Source organism: Nycticebus coucang, chromosome 7 (assembly GCF_027406575.1).
Source record: "Nycticebus coucang isolate mNycCou1 chromosome 7, mNycCou1.pri, whole genome shotgun sequence".
Taxonomy (NCBI): domain Eukaryota; kingdom Metazoa; phylum Chordata; class Mammalia; order Primates; family Lorisidae; genus Nycticebus; species Nycticebus coucang.
In genome coordinates, this window is record NC_069786.1 from 49,727,156 (window position 1) to 49,740,829 (window position 13,674).

The 13,674-nt window shown below is 33.9% G+C and overlaps 1 protein-coding gene across 1 annotated transcript in view; it reads left to right on the plus strand.

The window, feature by feature from the left end:
• Positions 1–13,674, plus strand: part of GALNT13 (polypeptide N-acetylgalactosaminyltransferase 13) — a 558,341-nt gene that overhangs the window by 337,666 nt on the left and 207,001 nt on the right. The window contains exons 5-7 of the mRNA XM_053598099.1: positions 3,562–3,728; positions 4,512–4,719; positions 7,292–7,462. Of these exons, the coding sequence (XP_053454074.1) occupies positions 3,562–3,728; positions 4,512–4,719; positions 7,292–7,462 (546 nt within the window). The remainder of the gene's footprint in view (positions 1–3,561; positions 3,729–4,511; positions 4,720–7,291; positions 7,463–13,674) is intronic.

The window sequence follows — 13,674 nt, forward strand, 5'->3', positions numbered from 1 at the left end:
TTATCAGACCATTGTGGGAAGGATAACCTGCAAATATCTTCTCCCATTCTGAAGGTTTGCTTTACTTACTGTGTTCTTGTCTGTGAAAAATCTTTTTAGTTTGATCAGATCCCAGTAATGTATTTTTGGTGTTGCTTCAATGCCCGGGGGGGTCCTCCTCATAAAATATTCTCCCAGGCCAATTTCTTCAAGTGTTTTCCCTGCACTCTCTTCTAGTATTTTTATAGTTCCATGTCTTAAGTTTAAATCTTTTATCCAGTGAGAATCAATTTTTGTTAATGGTGAAAGGTGGGGGTCCAGTTTCAGTCCTCTACAGGTCGCCAGCCAGTTCACTCAGCACCATTTGTTAAATAGGGAGTCTTTCCCCCACTGAATATTTTTGATAGGCTTGTCGAAGATCAAATGACAATAAGTAACTGGGTTCATCTCTTGGTTCTCTATTCAGTTCCATACATCTATCACTGTTTTTGTGCCAGTACCATGCTGTTTTGATCACTATAGATTTACAGTATAGCTTCAAGTCTGGTAATGTGATACCTCCTGATTCGTTCTTATTTCTGAGTAATGCATTTGTTATTCGAGATTTTTTTTTTATTCCATATAAAATGAAATACTATTTTTTCAAGTTTTTTAAAGTATGAGAATGGTGCTTTAATAGGGATTGCATTAAATCAGTAGATCTCTTTGGGTATTATGGACATTTTAACAATGCTGATTCTTCCCAGCCATAAGCATGGTATGTTTTTCCATTTGTTAACATCTTCAGCTATTTCTTTTCTCAGATTTTCATAGTCTCTTTATAGAGATCTTTCACATCCTTTGTTAGGTAAATTACCAGATATTTCATCTTCTTTGAATTATTGTAAAAGGAATAGAGTTCTTGACTATACTTTCAGCTTGACTATTGTTGGCATATATAAAAGCTACTGACTTGTAAGTGTTGATATTGTGTCCTGAGATGTGGCTGTATTCCTTGATCACTTCTAAGAATTTTGAAGTTGAGTCCCTCGGATTTTTCAGGTATAGGATCATATCAGCAAAGAGTGAAAGTTTGATCTCCTCTGACCCTATTTGGATACCCTCGATCACCTTCTCTTGCATGATTGTGATGGCTATGACTTCCATTACTATGTTGAATAGCAGTGGAGACAGTGGGCATCCTTGACTCGTTCCTGATCTGAGTGGAAATGTTTTCAATTTTATACCATTCAATATAATATTGGCTGTGGGTTTGCAGTTTAAGAAATGTCCCTTCTATGCCTATTTTCTTTTCTTTTTCTTTTTTCAGAGACAAAGTCTCACTTTTTTGCCCTTGGTAGAGTACTGTAGTGTCACAGCTCACAGCAACCTCCAGCTCTTGGGCATAAGTGGTTCTCTTGCCTTAGCCTCCCAAGTAGCTGGGATTACAGGCACCCACCACAAAGCCTGGCTATTTTTTGTTGTTGCAGTTTGGCTGGAGCCAGGTTTGAACCCACCACCCTTGGTATATGGGGCTGGCGCCCTACTCATTGAGCCACAAGCACAGCCCTATGTCTGTTTTCTTAAGTGTTCTGATCGTGAAAGGAGGCTGGATATTATCAAAGGCTTTTTCAGCATCAATTGAGAGAATCATATGATCTTTGTTTTTTTATTTTGATATTTTAAATAATTCATCTAATTGTTACATTTAGTGCAATATACAAAAGATTTTGATTAAATGAAATCTCTTATTTTCAAAATGATGCTGAGCAGCCTTTATTCACTATAATCCTTGGGTTAAACCAGTGGCCCATGGCTGGTGGCTGTGGGATAGCTTTCGGCCAGTTTTTCCAACTTTGTTTTTTTTTTATGATGATAATTATCTTTATCATACTCTTTGCTTCACATACGAAAAGTGGTGAGTTTCGTTGATAAGGCAGAAGAATGAAAGTTTGAGAGAAATCATGGAGAGAACCTTTCTCATTTACCAAGTTGGCTTTCTAAGTTCATTTAGAAAGTTAGTGATGAAGCACATAAAAATCATTGGAATATGCCCCCCCATGAGAAAGATGACTATGAATCCAACTACCTTTCCCACCCCTGCATTTTGATTTTCTTATATACACAATATCTTTTGTATTGTGGATCTTCAATGAATTTTTTCAAGTAATATATGCTAAAAATGTTATAATTAAAGTATTTATACATTTTTATGTGACGATATTACAGGAGACTTTACTGAGTAGGTGATATTTTAGATCATTGTTACAGACGCTGAAGATCTCAACAAGTGCAATGTTAGCTTTTTTTTTTATTATGTGTCTTTGTCTCCCACATTTTATTGCACATTTCTACACATGAAGGAAAGTAGTCTTAACAATGCTGTATTGTATCGGTATGAGGTCATTTGTAACTGGCAGGAAGGATCATCTGGTATATTTTATTTTACAAAATACTGTTCATTCTCTAGCTTACCAGAATATTTTAAATGAAAAAACAAGTAAACCTCTATTACAGCTCCAGATAGCCCATGACACTTTTTTTATAATGTATAATCACAATGATTTAAAATTACATGACAGGAATGTCTGAATGTTGACAAGTTGACAGGAGCAACAAATATCTGCATGTTAAATGTGAAATGACCACCTAGAGCACTGAACATTATTATTTGTCCAAGCATAGCTTTTTGGATTGATTGCTTGAAAAGAAAAATCTGAACTGTTTTGGATTTATAAGCAAAATTAAAAGCTTTCTCAAAACATTTAACTTCTAAAAGTAATGACGGTTGTGATGTAATCACTTAGTAGTCAGTGTGTTCCAGAGACCCATGGCATCTGAATCAGGGGGATTTTTAGAAGTGTGGAATTTCAGGATCCACCCCAGATCTAATGAAGTGGCATCTGCCCTTTAATGAACACCCAGGTAACACCTATGCACAGTAATGTTTGAGAAGTGCGGAGAACCCATTTCCCTTCCTGATCTCCTAGGAACGAAGGAAATTTTAGGGGGCAGGATGTATTTAACAGATTCTGAATGTAAAGGAACCTAAATGTTTTCTTGAAAGTAGAAATGGCTTATAGTATTCTCAAATGGAATAAAAATCATACATGATTAGACCTCAGAACAGAAAAATAATCTCCATTGTACATGCTTCAAAACCCTGTGGACCCAGGTCTCTTTATATTCTTATGACTTTTTGAGTTATACAATAATTCTTTTTTTTTTCTGAACAAAGAATGAAATTATATCCACTAAATGAATTTCTCTGTCCCTGTTGTACTGGGCCTTTTATTGACAATCTGTTTCAGAATGTTATTTTAGCTTTCTTTGATATTTTTTTTTCTTAGACTTTTGAAAATCATGCTGATTTGTTCCCTCTAGGAGTTAAAGGAAAATATTAGTAATTATTCATACTTAATTTTCAAAATGCCAAGTGATTACTCACAGCACTTATAAAAAGAAAAATGATTTTAGGTATTCACAAAACATTTCCTTAGTAAGGAGCTTGCACTTCTTAAGTTGTGTTATTATTAATATTTCTTATAATTATCAGGATGAAACATGAATGTATTAATATCCCTCTTCTTTATTCTTTTCCAGATGCAAGACAAAAGTCTACCCTGATGAACTTCCAAACACAAGTGTAGTTATTGTGTTTCATAATGAAGCCTGGAGCACTCTCCTGAGAACAGTGTACAGCGTGATAAATCGTTCCCCACACTATCTGCTCTCTGAGGTCATCTTGGTAGATGATGCCAGTGAAAGAGGTATAATTTATTTTTCTTGTATTATTTCATTAGAAAGCTTTGTTATAGTCAAAAAGATAACTACACAATGATCTGTATTTGCATTATAATTTCACTGATCCTGCAACTTCCTGTCAAATTTTCATCAATATACCTCATCAATGCCAACTCCAGAATAAGTAACTAATTATTTTAGTTTTTCTTATGATTCTATTTGGCACTTACTAACCTAAAAAAAAATTACCCAAAGTGACTTTCAAAGATGTCTCTTCCCCCCCACCCCCAAATTGATTATATTCTTGAGCATTTATGTGACTTTTCAGATCTGCAACATTAATTAGCTGGCAAAATCTCTTTTATTTAATCTAACACAAACAAAATTGATAAGCGCAACTCAGTGCCTGTAGCTCAAGTGGCTGGGGCACCAGCCACGTACACCAGAGCTGGCGTGTTCGAATCCAGCCCAGGTCTGCCAACAACAATGACAACTACAACTTAAAAATAGCCAGGTATTGTGGTGGATGCCTGTAGTCCCCGCTACTTGGGAGGCTGAGGCAAGAGAATCACTTAAGCCCAAGAGTTTGACATTGCTGTGAGCTGTGATGTCACGGCATTCTACCGAGGGCAACAGTTTGAGACTCTGTCTCAGAAAAACAAAACAAAACAAATCAAAAAACCCAACAACTTGATGAGAGTGGCCACCATTGCTGTGTACTGAATTTACATGTCAGCAGTATCTCCGCTATGTCTCTGAACATGAATCATTTTCCGTTTGTTCTTATAAATTCTAATTGCATGTTACAGATTTTCTCAAGTTGACATTAGAGAATTACGTGAAAAATTTAGAAGTGCCAGTAAAAATTATTAGGATGGAAGAACGCTCTGGGTTAATCCGTGCCCGCCTTCGAGGAGCAGCTGCTTCAAAAGGGCAGGTCATAACTTTTCTGGATGCACACTGCGAATGCACATTAGGATGGCTGGAGCCCTTGCTGGCGAGGATAAAGGAAGACAGGTAGGAACTCCTGAGTTATGTCTGCATGGCTTATGATCAAATCTGTTAGGACAGTTCCATACATCCATCAGAATTTCTCTTCCATGTTGCTGTTTTCAGACTGTTTCTTTTATAGCTGTTTGAAAAATACCTCCCCACACATTTATTTAATAAACAAGACTGGCTTATTCATGCTGTGCATAGCTATTTGATGAAAAATGATCAAATAATTTTTTTAAATGTTGTGAATATTTATTTTTTTGCATGAAGGTAATCAATCCATTCTAAAATAGTACAGTATACACACATTTCAGAAGCACCTGTTTGTTTCCTCACAACCACCCTGTGAGACAGGTAATGCAGATGTCCTTATCTGTACCTTATGGTAGGAAGGACAAAGAGGTTGCATAGTTTTCCCCAGTTAGTATTGGAAGTGCTGGGAATAGTTCAGTTCTTCCCACTCCTCCACCAGAAGATGCAAAAATGAGCAATACACACACACCACTGAAATACAGTCAGGATTTTAAACAACAAGAAACACAGGAGAACACACATATAAGTTCAATGATTTAACACTTTATACATAAAAATTGTGAAATCTGAATATTTGAATAATATGCTACGGAAATTAAGAACTCTTGCCCAGGCCGGTGATTATTTCTGATGATGGTGCTGTGAATGAAGTACAAGTACTTTTTAGGCAAATATTTATACTCATTGATGATAAATGAGTATAATCCTAAGCGCCTAAGGAAGGTAACTGACATTGAATGCTAACTCATGTAATAACAAGGCGTTACACGGCACCTTGCTGGCATAGTCATATCATCTCTATACAAAAGTCTTTCTAGAATTGAAGTTTTTAATTAGACATTCAAGACAGGAGCTGCTTAGTCTGAGCTTGACTGGCCACATCGCTTAAGCAGCAGGATTTGGTACTTGCCAGGAAGATGGATGAAGGCTGTCAGTAAAATGAACCACAGCAGTTGAAGAAATCAGCAGGAACCTTTTAGTCAACTGAGTGTAGCACATAGCTAATAACGTTTTTCTGCTCTGAGTTGTACAGTACCCACAGGAGAGGAAGACTGGCAAAGTAAAATGAACTTAGCACATCTTAAATATGTCTATTGGCAACTTTTTGTACCTGATGCTGCTTTTTTTTTACACAAGTTCCATATTCAACTTACTGAGTTTTTAATATAATATTTCAATATTTTCATGCATAGGCTATTTATGTTGTGATCTAACAACATAAGTGCACTCTATTTGCATGGAATAAGTACTAATCTATTTTCCTCATTATAAATTCTAAAGTTACCATAACTAGGTAACAAAGTCTGTTCAAGTTTATTCAACCTAATTTCTTCTCCCCACAAATTAAATCATTAAATCTTCAAAGAAAGAGAGAAAAATATTGATTTTCTTGGGTCCAGAGTCACCAAGAAGCTTTTTCAAGCCTAGATGAATCTTATTGATTTCAGAGAACTTCAGACTTTGACCAATTGTGTGAAATACAAGATTCAATTGAAAATGAATATCGGAAATCCTGGTGTTACAAATCAAGAATAAATAATGGACAAGATTTTTTGCCTTCCATATCTATGGGTGAATCAAAGCCTACTTGTATATTTACCTTGTATATGTAAAACAAGCTCTGGTCTTCAGAATTAGCAAGAAGCATTTTTCTATATTTGGTAGACCTGAACCGTTACTTATGGATATGACAAAAGGTTGGCTTCATAATATAATGCACAAGCTGGGAGTAAGGGGAAGGCCAGGAGAAGGTATAAGGATTAAGAGAGTATTTAATGATTTCTCCAAGCTAAATTTTCCTACCCTAGAAAGCTATCATGAAGAGCACCACAAATCTGGCTCTTTCTCTTACTTTCAGAAAATTTGAACAAAACAACACCAGAAACTGCAGTTACTTATCTTTCTCTGTTTTGAAATATCATCTAGATTGTGACCATAAACCTTAATTCCAAGACAATTCACTGAGAAATTGTCATGACCCTGTTATCCTTCATAGAAAGCATTTGCTTATAGTGATAGATCATGATTTCTGTTGTTATTGATATTATTGATTTTTATTTGTTTTTTTCCTAGTAGGTGTTTTCTCCATGAACGTTTTCTTAGAACTATCTCTTTAAACTAACCTACCCTATTTAAAATACAAACTACCAGATCTAATTTGCTATCATCCATTCTCCACTCCCTGACTGCTATTGCTTTTCAGTGGTTTATAGCTAAAATGATACATAATCTCACAGCAGCTCTACTAATCATGCTGTGGGTGGAGGTTTTATGAAAAATAGACCAAGTTCATCCTGCTGAGTTAGTATACTTAGAATGCATTTGTAAATCAGCTATAAGGTCAATTAGTATATCTGATTAGATTTCACATGATAGCAAAAAGTAGACTGTAGGGAAGAAATAATCAAAGGAAATAATTCCAGAGAGAAGGGATAAAATGAAAACTAAAGGCATATTGAAGTCACAAAGTAATTAAATTCCATCATACCAGCTACAGTCGGTTGGAAGAAGATAATGTAACATTTAAATTATCGTTTACATTGGTTTTTATTTCCTGCAGGAAAACAGTTGTTTGTCCTATCATTGATGTGATCAGTGATGACACCTTTGAATATATGGCTGGGTCAGACATGACTTACGGGGGTTTTAACTGGAAACTGAATTTCCGCTGGTATCCTGTTCCCCAAAGAGAAATGGACAGGAGAAAAGGAGACAGAACATTACCTGTCAGGTATGTAGATCATTTCTTCCAAAGAACTCTTTGCATATTCTCATAATAAATAAGAGGCATTATATGTTTGTGTTCTTATTTTTGCCATTTTAAAGTCATGCACTTATTATTCAGATACGCATAGACATTCTGACCTTTTCTATGCTCATATAAGAATCAATCACAATATGAAATCTAGTATGAGTTAGTATAAGTAAACATAAGTACTGGAGAACATGCCATAATAATGTACAGAATTATGAATTCTTAAGTTCAAGATGTTTTTATTATGAATTTTCTAATGTGACAAAAATATCTTAGCCTTGACACTTCAGGTTAATGTACATCTGACTTCAATGTATATGCTTTACAATAGAAGTGTTCTCAAAGTTGAAATCCAAAAATATTACATTTACCACCCTTAAAGATATATTTTCCTTATAGAGTCAATACATCCATTTAGAAAATTTTAATATATTAGTAATTATGAAGGATTAAATAGTACTTAATTTGAAACATTTATTAGGAAAATCTGGGCTCACTCTTAGTACAGAAAGGAAATATGCTGTACCTATTTAGTTGCCTAGATAAGTATCATGCACTTTATTAACAGAAGAATGTCACCTTCCTGCTTTAATACCTTACTGTGGACTCTTACCTGCAGCTAAAAGTTGATCTCCTGGAAAATACTTTGGAAAGTGTTCACTAGTTCAGCTCTTTAAGAATGAATTTGTGGAACAATAGAGGGTTACCCTGACTTTCAAAAACAATACAGAGTTAAGTCCTCACTTAATATGGTCCATGAGTTCTTAGAAACAATGATTCTAAGAGAAAGGATGGACAGCAGGTGCTCTAATAATGTTGTTTAGTTCAATGTCATCTTGTAATATTAATGAGAAAAAAGTGGTTGTTTTTATGTCATTTTACTTAAAGTTGCAATTTCTAAGAACCTGTCAATGACATTAAGTGAGGACTCAATAAATATGTAATACATTATCTAGACAAGAATGCCTGGTAACCTACTGAGGGATGTCTTATCTATTGTCAACTACTTAATTATATAATTAATTAATTAATATTAATTATAAAAATTGGTCAATAGAAGAGAATAGCTGCAAATATTACTTGTTATTAAACAGTTAAATATCAAGATCTATTAACCTCTTAAGGAGAGCTACTACATCAAAGAGAAATGTAACATGTGGCTGCTAACATTTGCATGAATTGACATAAATTGTCATGTCAATATTTGAAGTGTGATTTAGTGGTCCTTAAATCTGTATAATTTTCAAATATACCAAGTGTTATTGATGTTTTGCCTTAACAACCTGAGGTAATACAGAGGCTTGTGTTACCATCAATTATTAGGAATCGTATTTTCTCAAATTTTGGTTTTATTTGGAGCTAGCTGATTCTCAAACTTTAAATGCCAATGAAAACTAACAGAATGCTTGATCACTATAATTATCAAATATAGATAATGATGTTTATAGAAGTGTGTTTTTGCACTCATTGAAAATACACACTGGTAAAAGACAGACTTTTTTTTTCTCACAGAGCGAAAGGTAGATAATTAGGAGGTAGCCAACATTCATAGTAAAAAAGCACAATCTCATTCATAAAATAAAAATCTGTATAAAAATCAATCATTTAACTCGTCTTTCATTACCTAAAACAAAAGCTGAATCATCTAACTTGCTATATTTTAACCACAATTTATGATCTTATTATAGTAACATGAGAACTGACAAATCTCAGTAAATTTTCTTTGCCTCAGTGACTGCACATCATTTTATTTTCTAAAAAGCTGAGCAAGAGAAACAGAAATCTCAGTCTTTGCTGAAGTTTCTAGATTTTTATGGCAAAAGGTTAATTAATTCATGAGCTAGGTTGTAGCAGCCTGCAGGTAATTTTCATCAGCATAGCTGTAATGGGGACTTTCTTCTTACTTGTAATCTATTACTTGAAGATGTGATCATTTTTCTCACATTTGTACAAACAGATAAATCATTCTAGGTGCTGAGGATAAATTTTTTTCCTACTTGATTAACGGAATTCTCAATAACTAAAGTGATTAAAATGAGGTTGAAACTTTAGTTTTCTTAATGCAATGCTTCATTTAAAATGTCAGTTTTGACAGAATTTGGTAGTCATAATAACCGGGTTGGCATCATTTTGAGGTACAATCATGCACCTGTAAGCACTGAGAACCAACTTGAACTTATGACCTAAACTCAATTACACCACATTTAAAGTAAAGTTTATAATCGTTACTCTTATTATTCTATTGTCAACCTCTGGGCTTTGGTATTTTCATTTTCATAACAGAGTTCATGAAATACCTGGTGTTATTAAAGTTCTAAATCTGTAATAATAGTTTATATAATCCTGAATATATAGTTTTCTTCAATCAGCAAAGTTTTCCTTGACGTTCTAGTTGCCAAATTATGTGACAGGAATAATCAACTGCATGTGTAACAATGGAGTAGCCAAATTGTTAAACCAGAGGTCATGAATTAGTACTCCATGTGCCAAATATACTCTCTACAAATGTTTCCTTTTTACATAGTGTTTTACGTTTTCAAAAATTACCCCATTTTAAAAAAATGAGATATTTTAAATAAAAATCTAGGTTCTAGCTATTAGGAAGTCAGAACATCTTAGAAAAATCCCCCCATAGAGGTGACATGAAAGTTTAATCCAGTCCCCACAACTCCTTATGGTCATGTCTCAGAGGTCAGTTGTCATTTGTCATCATTCTTGTATTCGTACAAATATTTCTCAGCACCTATGTTTCAAGCAAAGGTGAGAAAAATACTGCAGGTGTAATGCATCTTACAAGGGTACATGTGAAACTTGGTAAATGTAGAATGTAAATGTCTTAACACAACAACTAAGAAAATGCCAGGAAGGCTATGTTAACCAGTGTGATGAAAATGTGTTAAACGGTCTATAAAACCAGTGTATGGTGCCCCATGATCGCATTAATGTACACAGCCATGATTTAATTTAAAAAAAAAAAGGTAGGAAAAATATATTTCTTGAAACCAACCAGCCTCCAATTTGCCACTATAATCTTTTAAATTAGGCTACTTTTAAACTCTAGGCTACTACATGGGAAATGGCTTAGTTTGAAACTCATCAAACGCACTAGCCCTCCACGAATACGTGTAAATGTTAACTAATGGAATAAGCCAATAGTAGCAATGTTACCCAATAATACAGATGATCTTTCAATTCACTTAACTAATGGGGGTATGTATTATGCATTTTTTATGACATATACACATTTGAGGTGATTGAAATGAGTTTGACTCCGTATGCAGACACACATTCATACACACCATTAGGCTAGGTTCTGCACAAATAAAGATGAATAAGGCCATCTCTGCTCTAAAGTTGCTTACTCTCTGTCACTGGCCATGTGTATGTGACTGAAGGCAGGAGGCCAGCACAAGTAGCCTGAGTGTGGACGTGCAGGAATAACGGTGTCTCCTGGAGTGATGTGGACTCCCAGAAAACAGACCGTCTTAAATCTTATTGATTGCTTTGCTCTCTTTACTATGCCCCGTACATAAACTTCAGTAAAGAATCATGAGGATTATTTGTTAATTTCTCACTGATCAAGAGAGATTTCTTTATTAGAAACCTGAAAGTTATTTTCAAGTATATTTAACATTTTTACCCTTCACGTCTTCTTACTTACGGACTCATTTATGTTTAGTTATTATTAATATTCTGTACGTGACTTCCTTCATTCTTACTGAAAGTACTATGTTATGTGAATTTCCAAAGTGAAACAGAAGTGTTTCAGATTTTTTTATCCTTATTCCAACAATGAATCAATCATAGATGTAATTATTAGTTTTTCTTTCTCACCTATTTAACTTAAGTTTATATTCCTTTTTAATTAACATTTCTCTGATCTCATACATTTGTTTTTCACTTAATCAGAATTGAGGAATTTCAAAAGAAGATCAAATTAATAACATTATTAATATAAGATTAAAATGGTTGCACTTTATCATGAAAAACTCACAAATGTTCCAATGCTAATGTATTTCCTGTATCATTCTAGTATGATTATAGAAGCAGCATTGAAGCTGACTTTGGAGGATCTGGCTTTGTTTCAATTTCCTCCAACTGGGAATTTACCAACTCTTTTCAACTATAAAATGGAAAATTATTTTCCTTGCTTTGCTTAACTTGTGAAGTGCTGAGAAATACTAAAATAAGAACTATACTTGAGAAGAATTAGATTTTAAATTTATTTGTGATAATGTACCATGTATATATTGCAAAAATAAATACATATAACAAGCACCTGAAACCATAAAGAAACAGAACACCAATAAGCTACCTTTTTTCAGATTTTCTGTCGAGAAAATCTTTTATTTAATTTTATTATTTTTATGTTTTTAAATTGTTTGGGATTCATTGAGGGCACAAAGAATTAGGTTACACTGATGGCATTTGTTAGGTAATGTCCCTTTTATAATTGTGTACCGCCCTCCAAAGGTGCCCCATACACTGTGACCCCCGCATCCCCCATTCTCCTTCCCTTTTTCCGTTCCCTCTAGAACATCTTCTTCCAGCTTATTCACAATTTAAAAATTAATTTATCTTTGGTGTTTTTCTATATCATTGCATTTTTTTACACATAAAGATTATAATGGCTGCTAATGTCTTGCTGACCTAGCTCTTCTTCTGTTTTTTTGTAGCCAAGGTGCATTAAAGCTTTACTTGTTTACACTTTATTTTTTATCAGTTATTTCTTTTTTATCCACAATTTTTACCTATAGCGTGTGGTCTCTTTGGAGATATGCAACTGAATGATAATGAAATTGTTTTTAGTATAATTAATACTTCCTACTTGTTTGACTTCTCCTCCCAAAAATCCATCATTAGCTTCAGTTTATAATTTCTTAGACAAAGTTTCTTATATTTAAAGGCAACTAATAATTTACTTATTAATTTTTGTCTGTCAGATTTTCTTTATTAGACTTTTCGCAATCCAGCTGTAATATTTGTTAGCATTGGAGAAAAGAAGTGGAAATAGATATCACCAAAGCCTTTAAAATATTTTTATAAAAGCTATTAAATCATCAGTGTGAGCATAACAGAGGCTTTGAAAGGAGGAGTTGAACTTTGGAATGCTCAATGGGTCAACATTCATGTTTACCCATGTTAAAAATTAATATGTGCTGATTAGGAGAGAAGTAAAAAATTCTCATCCCAGAGGGAATCTTCGAATGTATCTTAAAAAAATATATAGCACATTTATGTTATATTACATCCCAATGATTTAGGGGATAATTTATAAGTCTTTCTTAGCGATCTGTTGAGCTGAGAAGAAAACAGGGTAAAATATAAAGTGTTCAGAGTGTTGAATTAAATATCACATTTAAACTCTAAATAATTTTTATCACATTAAGCAAAACATTTTAAAACATGATTCTACCTTCTCCCATTGTTTATTTTAACTGCTTAGAATCATGAAATGAAAATATAAGATTAAAATTTGCACTCCACTTCTGTGTATCTTTGTGGAAGCTAAAAGTTTAATCAGGTTATGTGGATTATAAAAAGAATTTAGGAAAAAAGAGAAAAATAAATACTCCTTTATTGGAAACATAGATCCTCAAGCACAGGTCAAGGTATTCAATGCCCATACTTCTTGGTAAATGAGTTCATTGGCAGCAAAACAAATCATTTGCCAGTACTAAGCAGATCTTTACAGTTTTTCCTTAACCTTTAAAATATATTGGATTGTTTATATTCCATAGACTTCACAGGATTTGAGTAAGCTTCCTTGCTCGGGGCCCAACCCAGCATAAAGTAAAGTACCTTCTCTATAGAAACCTGTATCTTCCTACCCAAACATATGTTCAGATCATTGTAATGGTGTGCAGTGTTCCACCAAACTGCCATCTTTTATCTGTAAAAATCTTCAATCACATTGGACATTGGATTATTTGTCACTCTGACAGAAGCGTATTTGTGCCTTTGCTTCCATTTTTTCTCCTCTGCTTTCTATGTTGGTTAGTGGACAGAATAAAGAAGGAAGGAGAAAAATACAGCATTTAATTTTCTTTTAGTTTCTAAACCTGAAATACGGTTAGCTGAATGAAGATGTTAGATTTTATTTATTTATTCATTTATTTTTTTGGGACATAGTCTCACTCTGTCATCCAGGGTGGAGACTGTGGCATCACTAGCTCACAGCAACCTTG